At 46.9% G+C, this 25167-nt stretch overlaps 3 protein-coding genes across 9 annotated transcripts; 1 reads left to right on the top strand and 2 right to left on the bottom strand.

Moving 5' to 3' along the window:
* Positions 1 to 1400: 1400 nt before the first annotated feature.
* Positions 1401 to 5273, bottom strand: slc19a2 (solute carrier family 19 member 2). Of its 3 annotated transcripts, none has more exons than XM_034554950.1 (6): positions 5056 to 5273; positions 3643 to 4203; positions 3337 to 3583; positions 3017 to 3209; positions 2474 to 2615; positions 1401 to 2394 (listed from the first exon to the last, which is right to left on the bottom strand). In XM_034554950.1, the coding sequence occupies exons 1-6, from the start codon at positions 5176 to 5178 to the stop codon at positions 2242 to 2244; spliced, it is 1419 nt and encodes a 472-aa protein (XP_034410841.1). In that variant the 5' UTR covers positions 5179 to 5273; the 3' UTR covers positions 1401 to 2241. The 3 variants fall into 3 exon arrangements, 2 of the variants coding, with proteins under 2 accessions (XP_034410841.1, XP_034410827.1); XM_034554936.1 differs by having other exon boundaries at positions 3670 to 4203; XR_004611305.1 differs by having other exon boundaries at positions 2280 to 2394; positions 2474 to 2608; positions 3670 to 4203.
* Positions 5274 to 6568: 1295 nt separating this feature from the next.
* On the bottom strand, positions 6569 to 16387 carry atg3 (autophagy related 3). 2 transcript variants are annotated; one of them, XM_034555581.1, is made up of 12 exons: positions 16209 to 16280; positions 16026 to 16067; positions 15897 to 15946; positions 12327 to 12397; positions 11977 to 12084; positions 10666 to 10721; positions 10077 to 10161; positions 9956 to 9990; positions 9721 to 9867; positions 9479 to 9606; positions 9328 to 9396; positions 6569 to 8477 (listed from the first exon to the last, which is right to left on the bottom strand). In XM_034555581.1, exons 1-12 carry the CDS (start codon positions 16278 to 16280, stop codon positions 8396 to 8398), a joined length of 945 nt encoding a protein of 314 aa, XP_034411472.1. In that variant the 3' UTR covers positions 6569 to 8395. The 2 variants fall into 2 exon arrangements, with proteins under 2 accessions (XP_034411472.1, XP_034411482.1); XM_034555591.1 differs by having other exon boundaries at positions 7058 to 8477; positions 10666 to 10718; positions 16209 to 16387.
* On the top strand, positions 16350 to 25152 carry cars2 (cysteinyl-tRNA synthetase 2, mitochondrial). 4 transcript variants are annotated; one of them, XM_034555562.1, is made up of 15 exons: positions 16350 to 16756; positions 16833 to 16883; positions 16956 to 17073; positions 17467 to 17538; positions 17754 to 17859; positions 17935 to 18015; positions 18693 to 18822; positions 19100 to 19233; positions 19871 to 19938; positions 22843 to 22909; positions 23272 to 23410; positions 23595 to 23718; positions 23803 to 23898; positions 24474 to 24689; positions 24762 to 25152. In XM_034555562.1, the coding sequence occupies exons 1-15, from the start codon at positions 16455 to 16457 to the stop codon at positions 24846 to 24848; spliced, it is 1791 nt and encodes a 596-aa protein (XP_034411453.1). In that variant the 5' UTR covers positions 16350 to 16454; the 3' UTR covers positions 24849 to 25152. The 4 variants fall into 4 exon arrangements, with proteins under 4 accessions (XP_034411453.1, XP_034411449.1, XP_034411448.1 ...); XM_034555558.1 differs by having other exon boundaries at positions 16350 to 16534; positions 16589 to 16756; positions 24474 to 25140; XM_034555557.1 differs by having other exon boundaries at positions 24474 to 25140.
* Positions 25153 to 25167: the final 15 nt, after the last annotated feature.

Raw genomic sequence — 25167 nt, 5'->3', positions numbered from 1 at the left:
ATTATACAGTAAGATTAGAAAACAGTGACAATACACACACGAGGCACACTATGATTTCTATGCATTGTAGATCTTTCTACACAAGGTGCAGTTGTGTGTGTTCATCGTTCCTTCAAGGCCAGGAGACGTTCACGTTAAAAAGTGCCAAGTGATTGGAATGACGGACAACGGGTCACAAACAGCAGTAAGAGGGTTGCTGAGGCAGCTCGTCCTCTGCTTGACTGACAGCTGCCACAGCCAATCACAGAGGGCCACGTCGGTACAATCTGTTGCTTCATTAAGTCTTCAAAGTGGTGACACGCATCACATGACCCGTTTCTTATTTCTATTCTTTCTATTTTAGGAAAACTTATTTGCAAACTTTGTTAATATGCAAGTTGACAAACATGCAAATCAAGCCACAGTGAATGCACTTCAGAACAGATAAGTATTACAAAGGAGCTAATCCATGATAATAAGTGACCCATGAGTAATAATACGAGAGGCGACACCAACATATGACCATAGAAACCTGTGGAAGACAGCTCTGTAGTTTATATTTGGCCATATTTCTCATTCTTTCAGAAGCGATGTGTTCATTGTAATTAACCTCTCGTCCAGCCATAAGCAGCCTAACAATATCACATTGTTCCATTGTCATTCATTCAAGATACATATTGATAAACCTGATACAGATATAATTATCAATGAAGGCACATTACATTATTACAATTTCAGGGGGAAATAAATACCAAAAGTAGAAGTACTATGAAGGTACATAGTGCTTTGCACATCAAGTCTAAGGAGTCCAACACGCTGGGAAACATACAGAAATACAATTATTACATCTGATCTGTGATCAACAAAGACTGAGTTCACAGCTGCTTTGATACACCGCGTGAGTCAAAGGACTGATGGGAAGGGGTCAACATATTCATATTCATACTCATAGGGTCAACATACTCATAGGGTCAACACACTCATAGGGTCAACACACTCATAGGGGTCAACATACTCATATTCATACTCATAGGGTCAACACACTCATAGGGTCAACATACTCATAGGGTCAACACACTCATAGGGTCAACACACTCATAGGGGTCAACATACTCATATTCATACTCATAGGGGTCAACATACTCATATTCATACTCATAGGGTCAACATACTCATAGGGTCAACACACTCATAGGGTCAACACACTCATAGGGGTCAACATACTCATATTCATACTCATAGGGGTCAACATACTCATATTCATACTCATAGGGTCAACACACTCATAGGGGTCAACATACTCATATTCATACTCATAGGGTCAACATATTCATAGGGTCAACACACTCATATTCATACTCATAGGGTCAACATACTCATAGGGGTCAGCATACTCATATTCATACTCATAGGGGTCAACATACTCATATTCATACTCATAGGGTCAACACACTCATATTCATAGGGTCAACATACTCATATTCATAGGGTCAACATACTCATACTCATAGGGTCAACACACTCATATTCATAGGGTCAACATACTCATACTCATAGGGTCAACACACTCATATTCATAGGGTCAACATACTCATACTCATAGGGTCAACACACTCATATTCATAGGGTCAACATACTCATATTCATAGGGTCAACATACTCATATTCATAGGGTCAACATACTCATACTCATAGGGTCAACATACTCACTCATACTCATAGGGTCAACATACTCATACTCATAGGGTCAACATACTCATACTCATAGGGTCAACATACTCATACTCATAGGGTCAACATACTCATATTCATAGGGTCAACATACTCATACTCATACTCATAGGGTCAACATACTCATACTCATAGGGTCAACATACTCATACTCATAGGGTCAACATACTCATACTCATAGGGTCAACATACTCATATTCATAGGGTCAACATACTCATACTCATAGGGTCAACATACTCATACTCATACTCATAGGGTCAACATACTCATACTCATAGGGTCAACATACTCATATTCATACTCATAGGGTCAACATACTCATATTCATACTCATAGGGTCAACATACTCATAGGGTCAACATACTCATAGGGTCAACATATTCATACAGTTCTCTTCTGGAGAGCCTCAGAGTGTAAACACTTTCTGACTCAAGTGGAACGTAACATAACTTCCCAGCGCTGTGTGTCTGGAGTCATTCCAGGACTTCAGTGCTCACTCACTGAAGCTGCTTTCCTGAGGACGTGAGCCCTCAGCTGGCTGGAGAGGAGGACTCTGTTTCTACCCGTCTGATGGCCAGGACCTCCTGCTGCTGCTTGGAGCGCCTCCTGGAGGCCACTTTGCAAAGCCCAGCGAGCAGAAAGACCACAGAAATGACCGCAAAGTAGCCGCCGTAGATGAGGAACTGAGGGAAGGAAACAAGACACCCATCAGATCCGCTGTCGTCGTAGGCACCTCAGGGTGGGCGGAGCCCGTCTCCTCACCTGAGTAAAGACGTCGAGGCCGAGGCCGGCCGAGTCCACCACCACCACGGTGAGCAGAGTCTGCAGCAGCAGCGCCATGAAGGTGTTCACCCCGAACACCAGAGCGTAGCGCTGCATGTTGAGGCTGGCTGCAACCTGATATCTGACAGGAAGAGAGAGATATGATTATATACAGGAGGGGTACAGTGAGAGAGATATGATTAATATATTAGGATTATATACAGGAGGGGTACAGTGAGAGAGATATGATTAAGATATTCAGATTATATACAGTGTAAGATCCAGCAGGATCCATAAAGAATGGACAGCAGGAGGAGATGGACTCCGCCCTTGAAGAGGCGTATGATCATTTTGAAGGCATCAATAGACTGAGGGAACCTTCAGCATCCGGTCCCAGGCTTCATGGCCCAATGTGGTGGGACGGGTCAGTCGTTCTTTCTCTCGGTGCTGACGCCGTTCACACATCAAACAACTCATCTCACACAGAAGTCTTCCAGAGAAGGAGATAAACCACATTCGAGGCTGCAGCCTCCTCGTACTTACGTTGCCACGGTGATGAGCAGCATGTATATCGCTCTGAAGAGGACGTATGAGCTGTAACACAGCCAGATGTTCCCAAGTGTGTCCATAGCAAACACACACAAAGCCATCAGCAGGGAGAGGACGCACAGAGCCAGCTCCCCCCACAGAGACCAGCACACAGGCAAGTGGCCCACCAGCAGGGCTGCCAGAGCCCCTGAGGACCAGTGGAGCACAATGGTTAGAGAGACTGGGTTTAGAAGAAACCACCGTTCAGCTGGGTTATTATTATCTTCATTCCATCCAACAGCACCATTCACTCCTTCTAAAAACAGGCCCCTCACCTAGCAGTGTGGACAGGGTCTCTACGTAGCCGTTGTAGATCTCGTAGTCCTGGGATGGACGGATGTTCTCCCACAGGGCTTGAGCGTAGTTGATGACCTGGAAGTAGCCGCAGGTGGCCAGAGCCCACCACAGGGACCAGGCCAGCAGGGATCGACACCTGTAGCACTTCAGGAAGTCATCAAACAGAACCCGCAACACGCCCACGAGGCCGCTGCTCCAACTTCCTGTCTCAGAGGACCTGGGTATCTATATGGAGAGTGGAGGCTCTTTCACACATTACAGTTATTGACATTTCAACAGGTCACGGCCACCGGGAGACCCGAACCACTCACTGCGGAGACGTCCTGGCTGTCGGCCTTCTCCAGTAGAGCCGTGCTGCTGCTGCGGGGCTTCTCCGCCGCCGCTCCGGGACTCTGGTGGAAGAACAAGCTTCTCTTGGGCATGGGGAGAAACCAGGGGGCGACGGAGGCCACCGCGGCCATCGCCAGAGTGATGATGACCAGGTGGACCAGCTGGACTTTGGCCACCGAGAGCAGGAGCTGGCCGGTCAGAGACCCAGCAGCCGATCCAAACAGGGCGATGCTGCGGCAGTAACCCGTCACCCTCTGGTAGTGAGCCGGCTCTACGACGCTGTAGATGTACGAGTAGTAGGCCACATCGGAGGCCGTCGCCAGGCCGAAGAAGAACTCGAGGAGCTGCATGGCCCGCATGCCCTGCGCCCTCAGCAACATGACGTAGGTCACCACTAAGCTGGTGGCCTGCAGGATCAACACGGGCTTATAACGGAGGTAGTCCGTGGCCAGGAAGATGGGGAACAGCAGGACCAGGTAGGAATACGTCCAGACGGGATAGATTTCATTGACGACCTGCAGAGATGTACAGTAGATGTGATTTCCATTCAGTTCACGTTATTTCACTCTCCTCAGCATCAGCGCTGTTGGGAGGAACACATCTGAGGAAGTAAGCCAGGAGGACGTTTAAAACGCCTCAAACGGTTCCTTCTGGTGAGACCAGACCAACCTCCACTATGCCGAGGAGGCCCGTTGTAATTGCCAGTCAACTCACATCTCATATTCATGGACTAGTTTATTAAGTATTAAGTATGGAGAACAAGCACAAAGAAATGTCATTATGTTAGGATTAACCAAACATTCCAGAGGATACTGCATGTTCATGAAGGATTATGAAGTGTTCGACTGAGCCACCAGAAGACATCTAGTTGTATTATTATGAAGCCGTTCATGGCTCTTGGACTGTAGAATATGGATCATATGGATCTGATGGACCATATGGATCTGTGGATCTGATGGATCATATGGATCTGATGGACCATATGGATCTGTGGGTCATATGGATCATATGGATCTGTGGATCTGATGGACCATATGGATCTGTGGGTCATATGGATCATATGGATCTGTGGATCTGATGGACCATATGGATCTGTGGGTCATATGGATCATATGGATCTGTGGATCTGATGGACCATAGGATCTGTGGACAGGATGTTTTATTAAAGTGTAAACTAGATCAAAGTGTTGCTGAGCTTGTCTCTGAGCCCCGGATGAAGGAGCTCCTCTAGCAGAGAAGGACCACAAAGTAAGTAAAGTTGACCTTTGACCTGCACATTCATCACGAGGATATTAAGCAGCACCATGCTGTCGATGCTCATTGCGTCACGTTCAGGTGTGACGCAATGCCGCTAGCCGTTAGCTCACCTGAGTCTCCGTCAGGTTCTTGTCCGGGCCCATGAGGTAGGCGGTGAGGAAGGGCTCCGACGGCCGCAGGTTGGAGAAGAAGCCGTACGCGCACAGCACCAGGGTCTGGTCGAGCGCGTGCATGTTGGACAGCCTGACCTCCGCGCGCTGCAGCCAGCGTACACAGATGCGCCTCGCGCGCTTCTTCCCCTGTGGTGTGACTGGTGCTCGACGGCCAGCCTTCGGGCTCACTACCGCCACCAGCTGGTGAGGCGGCGGTGGTGGCGAGCCTTCGGGCTCACTACCGCCACCAGCTGGTGAGGCGGCGGTGGTGGCGAGCCTTCGGGCTCACTACCGCCACCAGCTGGTGAGGCGGCGGTGGTGGCGAGCCTTCGGGCTCACTACCGCCACCAGCTGGTGAGGCGGCGGTGGTGGCGAGCCTTCGGGCTCACTACCGCCACCAGCTGGTGAGGCGGCGGTGGTGGCGAGCCTTCGGGCTCACTACCGCCACCAGCTGGTGAGGCGGCGGTGGTGGCGAGCCTTCGGGCTCACTACCGCCACCAGCTGGTGAGGCGGCGGTGGTGGCGAGCCTTCGGGCTCACTACCGCCACCAGCTGGTGAGGCGGCGGTCACTACGGGCCTTCGGGCTCACTACCGCCACCAGCTGGTGAGGCGGTGGTGGTGGCGAGCCTTCGGGCTCACTACCGCCACCAGCTGGTGAGGCGGCGGTGGTGGCGAGCCTTCGGGCTCACTACCGCCACCAGCTGGTGAGGCGGCGGTGGTGGCGAGCCTTCGGGCTCACTACCGCCACCAGCTGGTGAGGCGGCGGTGGTGGCGAGCCTTCGGGCTCACTACCGCCACCAGCTGGTGAGGCGGCGGTGGTGGCGAGCCTTCGGGCTCACTACCGCCACCAGCTGGTGAGGCGGCGGTCACTACGGGCCTTCGGGCTCACTACCGCCACCAGCTGGTGAGGCGGTGGTGGTGGCGAGCCTTCGGGCTCACTACCGCCACCAGCTGGTGAGGCGGCGGTGGTGGCGAGCCTTCGGGCTCACTACCGCCACCAGCTGGTGAGGCGGCGGTGGTGGCGAGCCTTCGGGCTCACTACCGCCACCAGCTGGTGAGGCGGCGGTGGTGGCGAGCCTTCGGGCTCACTACCGCCACCAGCTGGTGAGGCGGCGGTCACTACGGGCCTTCGGGCTCACTACCGCCACCAGCTGGTGAGGCGGTGGTGGTGGCGAGCCTTCGGGCTCACTACCGCCACCAGCTGGTGAGGCGGCGGTGGTGGCGAGCCTTCGGGCTCACTACCGCCACCAGCTGGTGAGGCGGCGGTGGTGGCGAGCCTTCGGGCTCACTACCGCCACCAGCTGGTGAGGCGGCGGTGGTGGCGAGCCTTCGGGCTCACTACCGCCACCAGCTGGTGAGGCGGCGGTCACTACGGGCCTTCGGGCTCACTACCGCCACCAGCTGGTGAGGCGGTAGTGAGCCTACTCAATTTACTGTAATAGTGTATATTATCAAATAAACAGACCGGAACTTCATTGCAGGATTTATTGAAGTACAGAGGTTTGTGACAATAAAACAATAAAACAAACTTGCAGAGGGAAGTAAAAACATGAGCCGACCACAATAAGCATGTATGAATGAAAACACATTCATAAAATCTAGTATTAAGACAAACAGGCATCAAGAGTATAATGTTCAGCCATGCCTTCTCCACAGTGCAGCAGAATGGAACAATAAGCACGACAGTGGGAACAGTATTGTTAATAATCAAGCTTCCATCATACATGTACTTCCAATAGCTAATAATGTCTTCTGAATCGTATCTGTAGTTAAGAAAAGGATGCCCAGATGACTAAAGGCAGTGAAGAGCAGGGCATGCTTATTGTTTTATGGCCCATAACTATACGTGTTTTGTTCTCACCAATCTGGTTTCCAGCAGTGGCAGGAAGCTGCTTTCAGTAAAATCAAAACAGCGTGTTCTGCTGTAACCAATCAAATCTTTAATAACTCAAGAAGCTGACACTTTGCACAACCAGGTTTAATTGGCTTTTTTTAAACAGACGTTTACATTTCAAACAGCGAAGCAGTGTGGAAGGAGTTTTATTAACAGCATCAAAATGGTGTCAACAAGAAGTTTGAGCGCTCACCACACGGTGGTCACAACGGTAAACTGGTAGAGCAACATCAGAGTACAGTCCAACCTTTGGGGCCAAGCTTGGTCTGCAAGCTCACCAAAGTCAGATGAAGATATGCTAACAGAGTCCAGGCTGTGGTGTGGTTAGCCTAGCCTAGCCTAGAGTCAGATGAAGAGATGCTATCAGTTTTATTTGGGAGAGTCCAGGCTGTGGTTAGCCTAGCCTAGCCTAGCCTAGAGTCAGATGAAGAGATGCTATCAGTTTTATTTGGGAGAGTCCAGGCTGTGGTTAGCCTAGCCTAGCTTAGCATAGAGTCAGATGAAGAGATGGAGATCAGTTTCATTTAGGAGAGTCCAGGCTGTGGTGTGGTTAGCCTAGCCTAGCCTAGAGTCAGATGAAGAGATGCTATCAGTTTTATTTGGGAGAGTCCAGGCTGTGGTTAGCCTAGCTTAGCATAGAGTCAGATGAAGAAAATGGAGATCAGTTTCATTTAGGAGAGTCCAGGCTGTGGTTAGCCTAGCCTAGCTTAGCATAAAGTCAGATGAAGAGATGGAGATCAGTTTTATTTGGGAGAGTCCAGGCTGTGGTTAGCCTAGCCTAGCTTAGCATAAAGTCAGATGAAGAGATGGAGATCAGTTTCATTTGGGAGAGGCCAGGCTGTGGTTAGCCTAGCCTATCTTAGCATAGAGTCAGATGAAGAGATGATATCAGTTTCATTTGGGCGTGGCCAGGTCGTGGTTAGCCTAGCTTAGCATCGTCAGATGAAGAGATGGATATCAGTTTCATTCGGGCGAGTCCAGGCCGTGATTAGCCTAGCCTAGCTTAGCTTAGCACTGGACGTAAGAAGAAACTAGCCAGTGAAAAACACTATTCAACCACAAATATATCCACGTGTGTTGTTTTTACATGAAATCAAACAAAACAACATGATAATACAGCTCTTTGAAAGGTGCCCTGTTCATGCAACACATGTAGCTCTGAACCGGAGGAGATGCAGATCAAACCCATACTGATCTTCTCATCTGACTCTGGCTTTCATAGAAAACAAGTCTGTTTCCAGACTGTTCCTTTAACAGACAGTTTTGTCCCAGACCTCCAACATTCCCCGAGTCCTGCACCCACGCAAAGTGTCCTTGAGTTATACAAACACGGACCAGACCTGATAGAACCTCAACACGGGCAGCAGAGATGATGTTCCCCATGTTGCATCAGCAGTCATGGAGCTACATGGTGAAGTGTCTCGTGTAGTCGTATTCTATTGTAGGAATGACGGCCTGGACGAACTTCAGGAAGATTAGAAGGTACCTGAACGTCTCAGTTAAGGAAAACACGTCGAGCATGGTGGGAAACAACAATACAGGAACGCAGTATTCTGTTCTGATGGAGACACTCCAGAGGACAGGTCTACCAACTACCTATGAATATCCATACCAAATATCAGGAGCAGGAGTTGATGGGTATCTTCTAGTGATCAAAGTGTCTCACCAAGGGGGACATTGACTTCATTCATGGTCCTTACACATCTCCATCCAGGTGAACAAAGGACACCTTTCCAGACTGGAACATTACAAACTAGAAGGACGTGTACGACCCAGGACAGGAGGACTAAAACCAGAACATCATTGGTACCAGTGTGTGAAATACCCAGTGAACTTTCCTTTTGTGAGGATCGTGTCGGTCCCGGTGAACAAAAGCAGTAGTGTCTCCGAGTCCCTTGAGGAAACCTCTCATTTTACTGCAACAGGGTCTGACTCAGTCCTGGTTCTCCGTGCCTCCCTTCCCTACCAGCTGCAGTGGGTCCTGATCTGGACGCCCCGCTGGGGTCTGAGCTGAAGGAGTTTCTGGTGAACCTGCAGGATTTAGTTTTGTGCATAATCCGACCCGGTGGCACCGATAACAACCATTTAGAATAACTATAGAACGAGACAATCAGGTCAGAAAGAGGATCAGGACTAAACCTGGACGGTTCTGAACCAGGCCTTCAGTGATCTCTCTCACTCTTTTCCCCTGTGTGGTAAAACAGGATCAACTGAAAGACAGTCCCTACTCCCACATGTCGTGGCTCTTTACAGGAATGCCTTCAAATAAATGTAAAGGTCCATAGTACCTCAATAACTGAAGAAGCCTTTACAAGTGGTCCACCATGAAAAGATACATATGCACTCCCAGCTCTCGTCCCCCTTCGGCCACGGTCTCAATGATCTTTTTCATCACTTCAGCATGTCTGAAAGTCAAATGTGTTAAATGACAGTTCAAACATCTGGAGAAGGACGGTTAGTTCGGGTTTCCCCATCTGTCTCTCTCACCTGCAGGGGTGGACGGAGCACATGGCAGGTGGAGGAAGGTGGGGGTGGTTCTCAATAGTGACCGTCTTCTTCACGTGGTCCTGGCTGATGTCCTCGTACATCTGATCTACAGTCAGTGGCTGCCTATCCTGGAGGACACCACAGAAGCTCGATGAGCATTTATTATTTATTATTATACATACAAAGAGAGATTCACTACATCTGCCTGTACCACAAGGGGCTCCTTTGTCCCAGGTACGTACTTCATCGTATCCAAAGAGCCAGAGTCGAGGCGTCTGGTAGTATTTGTCATATGTGATGTACAGGTCATATGTTCTGGTCTGAAGGATGGCGTCTTCGCTCCCAGGCTCCGCTTTGGCTTCAACCATTTTACTGGTGTCCAAGGTGGCCTAGACGGAGGAAAGAGGGAGTAGTTGGACTGACGATGGGATCAGAGCCCACGAGAAACCATATGCTGGAACCCTTTGAGACGCCTACCTCATCGGTCTCCAACAGGCCACTTTCCTCGTACTCTGAAAAGACAGCACGGAGCACAACTCCAGTTAAAGCGCTGAAAGACACTAAAAGGAGTGCTTCATTACCGCGAGGATACGAGTACCTTCCATATCGGCTGCTTCTCCATCTTCATCCTCATCCCCATCATCATCACAATATGCTCCAGACGTGGCATTCATGTTCTTGTCCTGGGAATTCAAATGAAAAGAACCCATTTTACACACTTCAAAAACGGTTGAAACAAACTAAATGTTTGTCCTAAATGTTCCTAAAGCATACAATGAACACCACACACACTTCAAAAGGTACTTCAAATCATTTAATAACATATCCAGTCGTGGCGGAGCAAGGCCCCAGAATCCACCATCCCCATTCAGTGACTGTCAGATGAAGAACCAGGACATGGTCCTGAGGAGCTTCGTGCTGTATGATGTTCCTCAGATGGGAAGAAGTCATGGAGCCTCTAAAGTACACTTCATTACTGACATCTCCATCATTTGGAACTGCTTATCAAAGACCATTCAACAATGGCTCTACCCCAACACGGAGAACACGGAGAACACGGAGAACACAGAAGAGCCGACCATCAGGTCCAAACCCAGAGCCCTTTGCCGAGGTCTAACCACTGGACCACCAGAACTATAGTTAGCAGCTGGAATCTTTGGATTTCACCAAACATGTATGAAGCATACCTTGTTATTGTCCAGTGAAATGTCTTGTACAGCGTCCGTGACTCCTAACACACCTGCTGAAACACAACAGTGTCCGGAGATGATCAGAATCAGAAACCGTTTACTGTCAGGAATGTTTACACAAACGAACATTAGACATGACAAACAACAATCAACGCGACAGCAACAGTGCAATGTGTGTATTAACTTAAGTGTAAGATAAAGCGCTCGGACAACAAATAACGTTAAAGTGTTTAGGTGTGTGTTTCAAGTGACATGTGTGTTTAAGTTAAAGTGTATGTTACATGTGACGTGTGTTTAAGTTAAAGTGCATGTTAAAGTGACGTGTGTGGAGGAGGAGGAGGAGGAGGAGGAGAGAGGAAGGAGGAGGAGGAGCCTGAGGAGGGAAGAAGAAGGAGGAGAGAGGAGGAGGAAGAAGAAGGAGGAGGAGGAGGAGGAGGAGGAGGAGGAGGAGGTAGTCCTGGGGGTGACAGAGTCAGTCAGTGGGGGACTTGGGCTCCATTGATGAGCCCGACTTGGTGTGGCGGGAGGTCCTTGTCCTGATGGACAGCAGCCTCCTACCAGAGGGGAGGGACTTGAACAGGTTGTGTCCAGGGTGGGAGGGGTCAGTAACAATCTTTCTGGCCCGCTTCAGTGACCTAGAAGTGAACAGGACCTGGAGGGACGGCAGATTGCAGCCAATAACCCTCTCGGCCGAGCGGATGATGCGCTGCAGCTGCACTTGTCTTTGGCCGTGGCTGCAGGGTGCCAGACGGTGACGGAGGAGCAGATGATGGACTCAACGATGGCAGTGTAGAAGTGCACCATCATTTTCCCTGGCATGTTGAATTTCCTCAGCTGCCTCAGGAAGAACATCCTCTGCTGGGCCTTCTTGGTGATGGAGCTGATGTCCACTTGAGGTCCTGGGTAATGATGGAGCCCAGGAAGCGGAAGGACTCCACAGAGTCGACGGGGGAGTCACACAGGGTGAGGGGGGCGGGTGGGGCTGCATTCTTCCTGTAATCCACAACCATCTCCACTGTCTTCAGAGCGTTGAGCTCCAGGTTGTTCTGGCTGCACCAGGTCACCAGGTGGTCAGTCTCCCACCTGTAGGCGGTCTCGTCCCCACCAGAGATGAGTCATCATCTTTTATCATTTAATCTGTACCACGATGTCAGTGTACTGACGGTTTAGCTAGCTATGGTCATTGCTAGTTTGTGAGGGTACCAACCCGCTGTTCTTCTATAAGGACTTCATGTTTTAACCATCAGGTCACATACAGCCATGCTCAATATATATGCAATGTATGGTAGTTGAGAGACGGTGTCCGACCTGAGTTGTGGTAAGTGTCCACCCAGCCCCCATCTCCATCATCCTCCTCTATGATGGCTTCCAGCTCGTCTGAATACTCCATCTGTTTACAACGCTTGTAACAGGGAACTGCCAGAACACAGACAGAGTCAACACAAACCAAAGGAAGAACATAAATAATAAATATATTACAGTATGCGAACTGTGTGCTACACTGCACATTCAATGAATTCACACTTGTCCTAGTGGCTTCACTACGGAACATTTTAATTGATGTGGAACTGGAAAGAATTGTTGATGTTACAAAGTGAGTGGCTTAGTTGAAGTAAAACATGTTATTTAAAAACTGAAACATAAAATCCAACTCTTACCATTGCGTGTCAGGAGAAACTGTTTATCCTGCGGCAAATATGGCTTCACCTTGACTTCTTCCCCAGAGGCCCTGAAGGGAGATGAGCCACAGACATACACACATTTTGTGTCTTTGGTTTATATTTCACTAAATTCATATACATTTTAGGGTTGTATGAGCCTGTTATTGGGGGTTTGCTTTCATATTAGTTATTATATTTACTTATCGCATTACCAACATTACTACCAGTAGTAACCACAGTAGACAGGAGTAACATTGAACACATGAAATAAAATGCATCCGACCTTGTTTAAATCCTGCCAAGTAGGCAGGATTTAAAGGAAAGTAAGGACTACCAGTAGTTACCAACCACAGTAGTAACATTACTACCAATAGTTACCAACCACAGTAGTAACATTACTACCAGTAGTTACCAACCACAGTAGTAACATTACTACCAACAGTTACCAACCACAGTAGTAACATTACTACCAACAGTTACCAACCACAGTAGTAACATTACTACCAACAGTTACCAACCACAGTAGTAACATTACTACCAACAGTTACCAACCACAGTAGTAACATTACTACCAATAGTTACCAACCACAGTAGTAACATTACTACCAACAGTTACCAACCACAGTAGTAACATTACTACCAACAGTTACCAACCACAGTAGTAACATTACTACCAACAGTTACCAACCACAGTAGTAACATTACTACCAACAGGAACCAACCACAGTAGTAACATTACTACCAACAGTTACCAACCACAGTAGTAACATTACTACCAACAGTTACCAACCACAGTAGTAACATTACTACCAACAGTTACCAACCACAGTAGTAACATTACTACCAACAGTTACCAACCACAGTAGTAACATTACTACCAATAGTTACCAACCACAGTAGTAACATTACTACCAACAGTTACCAACCACAGTAGTAACATTACTACCAACAGTTACCAACCACAGTAGTAACATTACTACCAACAGTTACCAACCACAGTAGTAACATTACTACCAATAGTTACCAACCACAGTAGTAACATTACTACCAACAGTTACCAACCACAGTAGTAACATTACTACCAACAGTTACCAACCACAGTAGTAACATTACTACCAATAGTTACCAACCACAGTAGTAACATTACTACCAACAGTTACCAACCACAGTAGTAACATTACTACCAACAGTTACCAACCACAGTAGTAACATTACTACCAGTAGTTACCAACCACAGTAGTAACATTACTACCAACAGTTACCAACCACAGTAGTAACATTACTACCAACAGTTACCAACCACAGTAGTAACATTACTACCAACAGTTACCAACCACAGTAGTAACATTACTACCAACAGTTACCAACCACAGTAGTAACATTACTACCAATAGTTACCAACCACAGTAGTAACATTACTACCAATAGTTACCAACCACAGTAGTAACATTACTACCAACAGTTACCAACCACAGTAGTAACATTACTACCAACAGTTACCAACCACAGTAGTAACATTACTACCAACAGTTACCAACCACAGTAGTAACATTACTACCAATAGTTACCAACCACAGTAGTAACATTACTACCAGTAGTTACCAACCACAGTAGTAACATTACTACCAACAGTTACCAACCACAGTAGTAACATTACTACCAACAGTTACCAACCACAGTAGTAACATTACTACCAATAGTTACCAACCACAGTAGTAACATTACTACCAACAGGAACCAACCACAGTAGTAACATTACTACCAGTAGTTACCAACCACAGTAGTAACATTACTACCAACAGTTACCAACCACAGTAGTAACATTACTACCAACAGTTACCAACCACAGTAGTAACATTACTACCAGTAGTTACCAACCACAGTAGTAACATTACTACCAACAGTTACCAACCACAGTAGTAACATTACTACCAACAGTTACCAACCACAGTAGTAACATTACTACCAATAGTTACCAACCACAGTAGTAACATTACTACCAACAGGAACCAACCACAGTAGTAACATTACTACCAACAGTTACCAACCACAGTAGTAACATTACTACCAACAGTTACCAACCACAGTAGTAACATTACTACCAACAGTTACCAACCACAGTAGTAACATTACTACCAATAGTTACCAACCACAGTAGTAACATTACTACCAATAGTTACCAACCACAGTAGTAACATTACTACCAACAGTTACCAACCACAGTAGTAACATTACTACCAACAGTTACCAACCACAGTAGTAACATTACTACCAACAGTTACCAACCACAGTAGTAACATTACTACCAACAGTTACCAACCACAGTAGTAACATTACTACCAACAGTTACCAACCACAGTAGTAACATTACTACCAACAGTTACCAACCACAGTAGTAACATTACTACCAACAGTTACCAACCACAGTAGTAACATTACTACCAACAGTTACCAACCACAGTAGTAACATTACTACCAATAGTTACCAACCACAGTAGTAACATTACTACCAACAGGAACCAACCACAGTAGTAACATTACTACCAACAGTTACCAACCACAGTAGTAACATTACTCCAATAATTACCCACACCAATATCATTATAACTAGTATAGCATGAAAGCTGTGTCATCTGACTGGACAGCCACAGTTAACCTGCAGGAAATGGATTGACTCATGCAAGGCGCTATACTCACACTTATTTGACCGTAGTGTAGTTTGTCTATAGCCTGATGTTTGCTTTTTACTTACTGGTTGCAGTCATGGTTAAATCATAACAGTGGCATTCACTTAAGAAGATTATCTTGCTGAACAAGACGTGACAGTATCATAGACTTGTGTTTGCTACGGTGTAATGTCGAGGGAACCAGTTTAATCCTCAATTTACGGAGTTGGCCTTCAAAAATGTGTCATCCATGCAGCACTCTATGAACCTGTATTAGACTTTAAGCTATTTTCTTTAATTCTATTAACAACTATATGTATATAGAACGTGTTAAGTGGAAAGCTCCTGGTGTTGAGAAATGAAGCCAACGCAGAATGGCCACCAGAGGCTGAGGCAAATCCATCCCATAGACCCCCAATTAAAATGCCCAACTTTACAGCAGAGATCAACCGTGGGCATAGCGGACTGCTTTATGGATTGGTGTGGGCTGAACCTGCGTACACTAGGACAATAAGCTGGACTGGGCTAAGAACACAGAGACAAGTACAATGAGTACTTTCTGTGGAGGTTTGCTCATTCAGCCCCACTGGCTCCGTCCTGGGGATGGAGATGATGTCGCACACACTGCGGAGCACCGTGGACAATGAGGAGATCCTTTCTCCCTGTGGCAATCAAACTATACCACTTATTAACCTCATGTGAAGAGAAAGCCTGCATAGGCACAGGGTGCTGGGGGTCTGCAGCCTATGTCACTGCACTCCAATACATGAGTGATGTACGACATACAAACAATACAATGTAATGACATCATAATAATAATAAGTACTGCTGGCCCTGGTCTGGCCACTTAAAGAGCCAATCACCATATTTCACATAGGGATGCTGTCTGTGACACACTCACCATTTCCATGTGGGGCAATGGTGAACCAAGTGATCCCCAGCAGCTACAAACTAAGAGAAGGAAAGAGGAGGATGAGGAAGGCTGAACTGAGCATCTTCATCGCGGAGCACAGCACCCTCACGGTCTCACCTCCTCCGGTGTAATCACGCCAGTCTCTTTGAACTTGGATTCCTGGGGAACAGAACCAGAGCGGTACGTTAGAGGGCGTCACGTGAGCGTTAGCCTCCAGGTGCTGCACAGCCACAGCACTTCCGGAAGGGTTCGGGTCCACTAACACCGTGACACGAGCTAGCTCAAGTACGGGAGCGTTACCTTCAACACCGGGGTGAGGAACTCCGCCACCCCGAGCGCCGTGCCCTTCACCGAGTTGATCACGTTCTCCATCGCGTCTCCTTTTCGGTCCAACGTCCGCGGTCCTGTCAAACGAAGACTTCTTCTCACATAGCTGCGGAGCGCAGCGCCAGATGCGTCACGTGACACGGCGGAACACTTCCGGTATCCGATTCTCGCGAGAAGTGGAGCGAAGGGACTGTTGGTCTGGGACTAGCGAACCTCACGATGTGGACCGCCGTGAAGGTCCTCCGGGGGCTCCTCTCTGCAGCTCAGTCTGCCCACGCGCTCAAGTCCAGACCACTTGGGTCCTGTACCAAGTCCAGACCACTTGGGTCCTGTACCAAGTCCAGACCACTTGGGTCCTGTACCAAGTCCAGACCACTTGGGTCCTGTACCAAGTCCAGACCACTTGGGTCCGGGAAGACGTGGGTGAGACCCAGCGGGTTTGATACGGGTCTAAAGACGTTCAACAGCCTGACCAAACAGAAGGAGCCTCTCATCGTGGCACGGGAAGGGGTCGCGACCTGGTAAGGGGACCGGGACCGACCCGCTGAGGGAGACTCCCACCGGAAGCCCGTTCTCAGTCTCTTGTGTTGTTCACAGGTACAGCTGTGGACCCACCGTCTACGACCATGCCCACCTGGGCCATGCCTGGTAATGATGTGCCCGTGAATATGTCACGTGCGTGACTGACCAATCAGCTGAAGGCTTTGCGTTTGTCTGCAGCTCCTACGTCCGGTTTGACATCCTGCAGAGGATCCTGTCCCGGCTGTTCGGGACCACTGTGATCCACGCCATGGTCATCACCGACATCGACGACAAGATCATCCAAAGGGGGTGGGAGGTGAGGCCCAATGTGCAACCCGCTGTTGAATAAGAGCTGACCTTTAACCTCTGACCGGTTCTGTAGGACAATGTGGAATAAGAGCTGACCTTTAACCTCTGACCGGTTCTGTAGGACAATGTGGAATAAGAGCTGACCTTTGGCCTCTGACCGGTTCTGTAGGACAATGTGGAATAAGAGCTGACCTTTAACCTCTGACCGGTTCTGTAGGACAATGTGGAATAAGAGCTGACCTTTGACCTGTTCTGTAGGACAATGTGTGGAATAGGACCTGTTGTGACCTTTGACCTGTTCTGTAGGACAATGTGTGGAATAGGACCTGTTGTGACCTTTGACCGGTTCTGTAGGACAATGTGGAATAAGAGCTGTTGTGACCTTTGACCTGTCCTGTAGGACAATGTTTCTCCAGCCATGGTCGCCTCGGTGTACGAGGACGCGTTCAAGAGGGACATGCTGTCATTAAAGGTAGATTTAAGATATGTTTCCTCTTTCCTGCAGTGCACTTTCTCCATTGAGATGGTTTTGGGTTGCCATAGAGACGTCTGCCTCCTGCCATATAATAAATAATGGGACTATCTGGCCCTCGCTGAGGATGTCTTCCTAAGCGGTTCTGTTCCAGTAAACACAGCTGCTGTGACGCGTGTTTATCTCTAACCTTCACATTCTGTCATTGTTTTGAGGTGATTCCTCCCGCAGTGTATTTAAGAGTCACCGACAATGTGCATCACATCGTCGCCTTCATCGAGAGGATCGTCGAAAACGGACACGCCTACGCCACAAAAGAAGGTGAATGTGTAGCACTTCTTGTTGATGGGTCCCATGAAACCTCGTATCTCATGACCGGACGTGCCCTGTTTGCAGGTGATGTGTATTTTGACATCCGCTCCATTGGTCATCGTTATGGCAAGTTTGTGGCAGCTGTCGATTCTCACGTGGAACCTGGTAAGTGTTTCCGTCTGCTTCCGTGTGGCTCATTTACTATCTGTTCCTCATGTAAGAGAACCCTTCCTTTATGGGCCCTTCTCAAAGGACAGCAGAGGTCTTAAACCTGATGTGTTCAGTCCTAAGTGTCATGAGGGTCAGTGGGGACCCGGGCTCTGCTCATGAGGGTCAGTGGGGACCCGGGCTCTGCTCATGAGGGTCAGTGGGGACCCTGGCTCTGCTCATGAGGGTCAGTGGGGACCCTGGCTCTGCTCATGAGGGTCAGTGGGGACCCGGGCTCTGTTCATGAGGGTCAGTGGGGACCCGGGCTCTGCTCATGAGGGTCAGTGGGGACCCGGGCTCTGTTCATGAGGGTCAGTGGGGACCCAGGCTCTGCTCATGAGGGTCAGTGGGGACCCGGGCTCTGCTCATGAGGGTCAGTGGGGACCCGGGCTCTGTTCATGAGGGTCAGTGGGGACCCGGGCTCTGTTCATGAGGGTCAGTGGGGACCCGGGCTCTGCTCATGAGGGTCTGGGGACCCGGGCTCTGTTCATGAGGGTCAGTGGGGACCCAGGCTCTGCTCATGAGGGTCAGTGGGGACCCGGGCTCTGCTCATGAGGGTCAGTGGGGGACCCGGGCTCTGCTCATGAGCCCGGCTGTATAAGAGCTTTACTAATGGACTACCAACTGTTCTTCAGGCGACTCAGATAAACGAGACTGGAGGGACTTTGCCCTCTGGAAGCGGTCCAAACCTCGGGAGCCGTACTGGGAGTCTCCGTGGGGCAGAGGAAGACCGGGCTGGCATATTGAATGCTCCGCCATCGCTAGGTTTGGATTTACAGTCTGCTCGTTTCTCCTCATACTGAATGTCTTTCTTCAACATAACCCGTAGATCTTAATCCAGCCATGGAGGGTTAGGGTTAGGGTCCATGGCTGGATTAAGATCTACGGGAATAATATGCAACTTTAAACTGGATTAATTACTAATGTTACTAGAGAGTATCTCCGTAAGTGTATTGGGTAGTTCTGTCCATTGAGATAAAACCAGCCTCAGTGATCCTGATCCTGATCCTGATCCTGATCCTGTGGTCTCTGGTGGTTTCAGCTCCGTGTTTGGGAGCCAGCTAGATATCCACTCTGGAGGCATTGACCTGGCCTTCCCTCACCATGAGAATGAGGTTGCTCAGAGTGAAGCCTATCACCAGTGTGGGCAATGGGCAAATTACTTCCTCCACTCAGGTAACTCACAACGAGTCTGCTTTCTCCTGTCTTTATAATGTCCTGCACTATAATATCAGTTATGTCTGTCTCCACAGTATATGACTTCTCCTGTCTTTATAATGTCCTATAATATAATATCAGTTATGTCTGTCTCCACAGTATATGACTTCTCCTGTCTTTATAATGTCCTATAATATAATATCAGTTATGTCTGTCTCCACAGTATATGACTTCTCCTGTCTTTATAATGTCCTATAATATAATATCAGTTATGTCTGTCTCCACAGTATATGACTTCTCCTGTCTTTATAATGTCCTATAATATAATATCAGTTATGTCTGTCTCCACAGTATATGACTTCTCCTGTCTTTATAATGTCCTATAATATAATATCAGTTATGTCTGTCTCCACAGTATATGACTTCTCCTGTCTTTATAATGTCCTATAATATAATATCCACAGTATACGATCACTTGTGTTATTAATGTCAACATACAGGATACATGTGCACCAACCTGTAATCTCTACATCCCATAGTTAGAGACCTTCAAAGGGTTTAGAGACAACACAACTTCCTCTCTACAGTGTTTCTGCTTTTTAATCTGTGCACCTGATTGGTTGTTGTTGTTGTTGTTGTTGTTGTTGTTTTTTAGGCCACTTACACCTGAAAGGTAGTGCAGAGAAGATGTCTAAATCATTAAAGAACTTCGTCACCATCAAGGTAAAGTCATCCCAGATAATGCATCACTTTAACATTGTATCTTCTACATTGTAGACGTCCCTTAGTTAACTGCTCCGTACAGATCTACATTGTATCTTCTACATTGTAGACGTCCCTTAGTTAACTGCTCCGTACAGATCTACATTGTATCTTCTACATTGTAGACGTCCCTTAGTTAACTGCTCCGTACAGATCTACATTGTATCTTCTACATTGTAGACGTCCCTTAGTTAACTGCTCCGTACAGATCTACATTGTATCTTCTACATTGTAGACGTCCCTTAGTTAACTGCTCCGTACAGATCTACATTGTATCTTCTACATTGTAGACGTCCCTTAGTTAACTGCTCTGTACAGATCTACATTGTATCTTCTACATTGTAGACGTCCCTTAGTTAACTGCTCTGTACAGATCTACATTGTATCTTCTACATTGTAACTGTCCCTTAGTTAACTGCTCTGTACAGATCTACATTGTATCTTCTACATTGTAGACGTCCCTTAGTTAACTGCTCTGTACAGATCTACATTGTATCTTCTACATTGTAACTGTCCCTTAGTTAACTGCTCTGTACAGATCTACATTGTATCTTCTACATTGTAGACGTCCCTTAGTTAACTGCTCCGTACAGATCTACATTGTATCTTCTACATTGTAGACGTCCCTTAGTTAACTGCTCTGTACAGATCTACATTGTATCTTCTACATTGTAACTGTCCCTTAGTTAACTGCTCTGTACAGATCTACATTGTATCTTCTACATTGTAGACGTCCCTTAGTTAACTGCTCCGTACATATCTACATTGTATCTTCTACATTGTAGACGTCCCTTAGTTAACTGCTCTGTACAGATCTACATTGTATCTTCTACATTGTAGACGTCCCTTAGTTAACTGCTCCGTACAGATCTACATTGTATCTTCTACATTGTAGACGTCCCTTAGTTAACTGCTCCGTACAGATCTACATTGTATCTTCTACATTGTAGACGTCCCTTAGTTAACTGCTCCGTACAGATCTACATTGTATCTTCTACATTGTAGACGTCCCTTAGTTAACTGCTCCGTACAGATCTACATTGTATCTTCTACATTGTAGACGTCCCTTAGTTAACTGCTCCGTACAGATCTACATTGTATCTTCTACATTGTAGACGTCCCTTAGTTAACTGCTCCGTACAGATCTACATTGTATCTTCTACATTGTAGACGTCCCTTAGTTAACTGCTCCGTACAGATCTACATTGTATCTTCTACATTGTAGACGTCCCTTAGTTAACTGCTCCGTACAGATCTACATTGTATCTTCTACATTGTAGACGTCCCTTAGTTAACTGCTCTGTACAGATCTACATTGTATCTTCTACATTGTAGACGTCCCTTAGTTAACTGCTCCGTACAGATCTACATTGTATCTTCTACATTGTAGACGTCCCTTAGTTAACTGCTCCGTACAGATCTACATTGTATCTTCTACATTGTAGACGTCCCTTAGTTAACTGCTCCGTACAGATCTACATTGTATCTTCTACATTGTAGACGTCCCTTAGTTAACTGCTCCGTACAGATCTACATTGTATCTTCTACATTGTAGACGTCCCTTAGTTAACTGCTCCGTACAGATCTACATTGTATCTTCTACATTGTAGACGTCCCTTAGTTAACTGCTCCGTACAGATCTACATTGTATCTTCTACATTGTAGACGTCCCTTAGTTAACTGCTCCGTACAGATCTACATTGTATCTTCTACATTGTAGACGTCCCTTAGTTAACTGCTCCGTACAGATCTACATTGTATCTTCTACATTGTAGACGTCCCTTAGTTAACTGCTCCGTACAGATCTACATTGTATCTTCTACATTGTAGACGTCCCTTAGTTAACTGCTCCGTACAGATCTACATTGTATCTTCTACATTGTAGACGTCCCTTAGTTAACTGCTCCGTACAGATCTACATTGTATCTTCTACATTGTAGACGTCCCTTAGTTAACTGCTCTGTACAGATCTACATTGTATCTTCTACATTGTAGACGTCCCTTAGTTAACTGCTCCGTACAGATCTACATTGTATCTTCTACATTGTAGACGTCCCTTAGTTAACTGCTCCGTACAGATCTACATTGTATCTTCTACATTGTAGACGTCCCTTAGTTAACTGCTCCGTACAGATCTACATTGTATCTTCTACATTGTAGACGTCCCTTAGTTAACTGCTCCGTACAGATCTACATTGTATCTTCTACATTGTAGACGTCCCTTAGTTAACTGCTCCGTACAGATCTACATTGTATCTTCTACATTGTAGACGTCCCTTAGTTAACTGCTCCGTACAGATCTACATTGTATCTTCTACATTGTAGACGTCCCTTAGTTAACTGCTCCGTACAGATCTACATTGTATCTTCTACATTGTAGACGTCCCTTAGTTAACTGCTCCGTACAGATCTACATTGTATCTTCTACATTGTAGACGTCCCTTAGTTAACTGCTCCGTACAGATCTACATTGTATCTTCTACATTGTAGACGTCCCTTAGTTAACTGCTCCGTACATATCTACATTGTATCTTCTACATTGTAGACGTCCCTTAGTTAACTGCTCCGTACAGATCTACATTGTATCTTCTACATTGTAGACGTCCCTTAGTTAACTGCTCCGTACAGATCTACATTGTATCTTCTACATTGTAGACGTCCCTTAGTTAACTGCTCCGTACAGATCTACATTGTATCTTCTACATTGTAGACGTCCCTTAGTTAACTGCTCCGTACAGATCTACATTGTATCTTCTACATTGTAGACGTCCCTTAGTTAACTGCTCTGTACAGATCTACATTGTATCTTCTACATTGTAGACGTCCCTTAGTGAAACTAATGCTTCATCTGTTTCTGATCTTCAGGATTTCCTGCAGTCTTACTCTGCCAATGAGTTCCGGATGTTTTGTCTTCTGACCAAATACAGATCAGGTGGGAACGTGTTAATGGTTCACACTGGTTAATGGTTCATGTTCACACTGGTTAATGGTTCATGTTCACACTGGTTAATGGTTCATGTTCACACTGGTTAATGGTTCACATTTTAATTGTATATTTGTGATTTTAAAACAGGATATTAAAATGATTGTCACAGTAAAGCACAACTATTGGTTTGAACACATATTTTGGTAACTGCATAATGTAAAAGCCAAACCAATTAATAGATGTTCTAAATGTTTCAGGCCCTCGATGTAATAAACAAGTGAGCTCATATCCCCACATAGAGGACAGCATTGTTTACCTTCATTGCAGTACCAGGTTTACATTGCTGTGTTCTCGTGGTGTCTCCACAGCTGTAGACTACAGTGACGGCAGCATGCTGGAGGCTCGGACCTCTCTGAGAACCATCTCCACCTTCACCCATGAAGCCACGGCCTACATGAAGGGTCAGCTGCAGTGTTCCCCAGTACAGGAAGCCTTTCTCTGGGAGAGGTAGGAACCTCCTCCAGTCTGGTCAACTGTCTTCATCGTAGTTCAAGAGTTGTATTTGAACTGACTAAATCAGCTGGGTTCTCAACATTGAATCATCAGGTGGTTTCAAACACTCTGTATGTAGACCCCCTGAAAATGAATGAATACCAAATGCTTTTCTATTTCTCGTGTTCTCGTGTTTCAGGTTGGCTGAGAGTAAATCCAACGTGGTGAAAGCACTGGCAGATGACTTCGATACCCCGAGAGCCGTCAGTGCTGTGATGAATCTGGTTTATCACGGAAACTGCCAACTCCAGCCGGTTTCCAAGGTAACCCACTGTGACTGACATAACATAAACAGACTGAAGGTTACCAGCAGTCTTCCTCGTCTTACCGGAGGTCTCTGTGTTCAGGTTGAGGGAGGGACTCGGAGCCCTGCGGTGTTTGGAGCCATAGTCAGCTACGTCAGAGACGTCTTGGATGTGTTTGGGATCGATCTGCACTGTCAGGTCAGAGCTCAGGGGCAACGTGTACCTTCACAACTAGTTGTTGTCTTGGTGGGATGGTCCACGGTGCCTCCTTTGGTCCTGAGCTACACACCGGCCTGACTCAGGTGTCCTCCAGCTGTGGCCATAAGACCACATGGTCTCAACTCCATTAGCAATAATCAACCACCAGCACATTAGAGTTGGCTGTAGCTCATGGGGATGACAGGTCGTCCTGTAACCACAGGGTACCCGGTTCCATCCCCGCTCTCCCCATAGTTCATGTTGAAGTGTCCTTGAGCAAGGCACTGAACCCCCAGTTGCTCCCCGGGCTTCACTGCAGCCCACTGCTCCTTAAGGATGGGTCAAATGAAGAGAAGAAGTGGACATTATTATGATAACTTGCATAAAGAAGAGAAATCAAACATAATTTAACTAAAATGTGCCAATGGAGAACACACTATGAATACATACCAAATGGTTTCTCTGAACCCCCTAGAGACTGGATCCATCTGACACCTGATCCACCACGTGGACCTGTCGTTCTGATGAGTCATCTAAAAGTGTGTGTGTGTGTGTGTGTGTGTGTGTGTGTGTAGGAGGCTGGCCTGGTGGGCACCTGTGGAGGTCTGGAGGCCGTTGTGGAGCAGCTGACTCAGTTCAGAAGTGAAGTTCGAGCATTCGCTCTCGCTCATCAGGACGACCCGACCCCCGGGACCCCCAACAGACCTGGACTGCACCCAGAGAGAAGGCCTCTCCTCAGAGCCTGTGACGAGTTCAGGAAGGACCTGGCACCCTTGGGTGTGCTGATCAAGGTATGCTGCTGGTATTCCCCTCAGTTTGAGATCCCTTCAACAGAGAATAGATATGTAGTTCTTGTTTTTCAGGATAGAGGAGCGACCTCGACATGGCAGCTAACGCAGAGCAAACCGGGTCCCAGAGTCCAGGATGAAGACCAGGAGACCTCCAGCTGAAGACACTTTATTTCACGCTTGAGGACTCAAACATCCTGATTCCAGAACCACAGACACTAACTCGAGGTGCCTGAAGTGCTCATTAGCATCTCACGCTTCAGACGGTGGACAGTAGATATAATACATTGGTTTAATGGTGCAGATTATGGGATGTACGGTGAAAGTTGAGTGGAACACAGAAGGCTCTGAGGACTGGCTGACCCACTTCCTTCAGGTCCTGGACTACAGGACTAATGCCCTCACATGTTTTAAAGTGTCCAATTGAATGAATATTAAAATAACAGTTCTGGCATTTTGGGAAATATTCCTGTCTGATTAG

The sequence above is a fragment of the Cyclopterus lumpus genome, chromosome 2, assembly GCF_009769545.1.
Source record: "Cyclopterus lumpus isolate fCycLum1 chromosome 2, fCycLum1.pri, whole genome shotgun sequence".
NCBI lineage: Eukaryota > Metazoa > Chordata > Actinopteri > Perciformes > Cyclopteridae > Cyclopterus > Cyclopterus lumpus.
The sequence above is the reverse complement of the archived record's forward strand: the minus strand, read 5'-3'. Positions and strand labels throughout refer to the sequence as shown.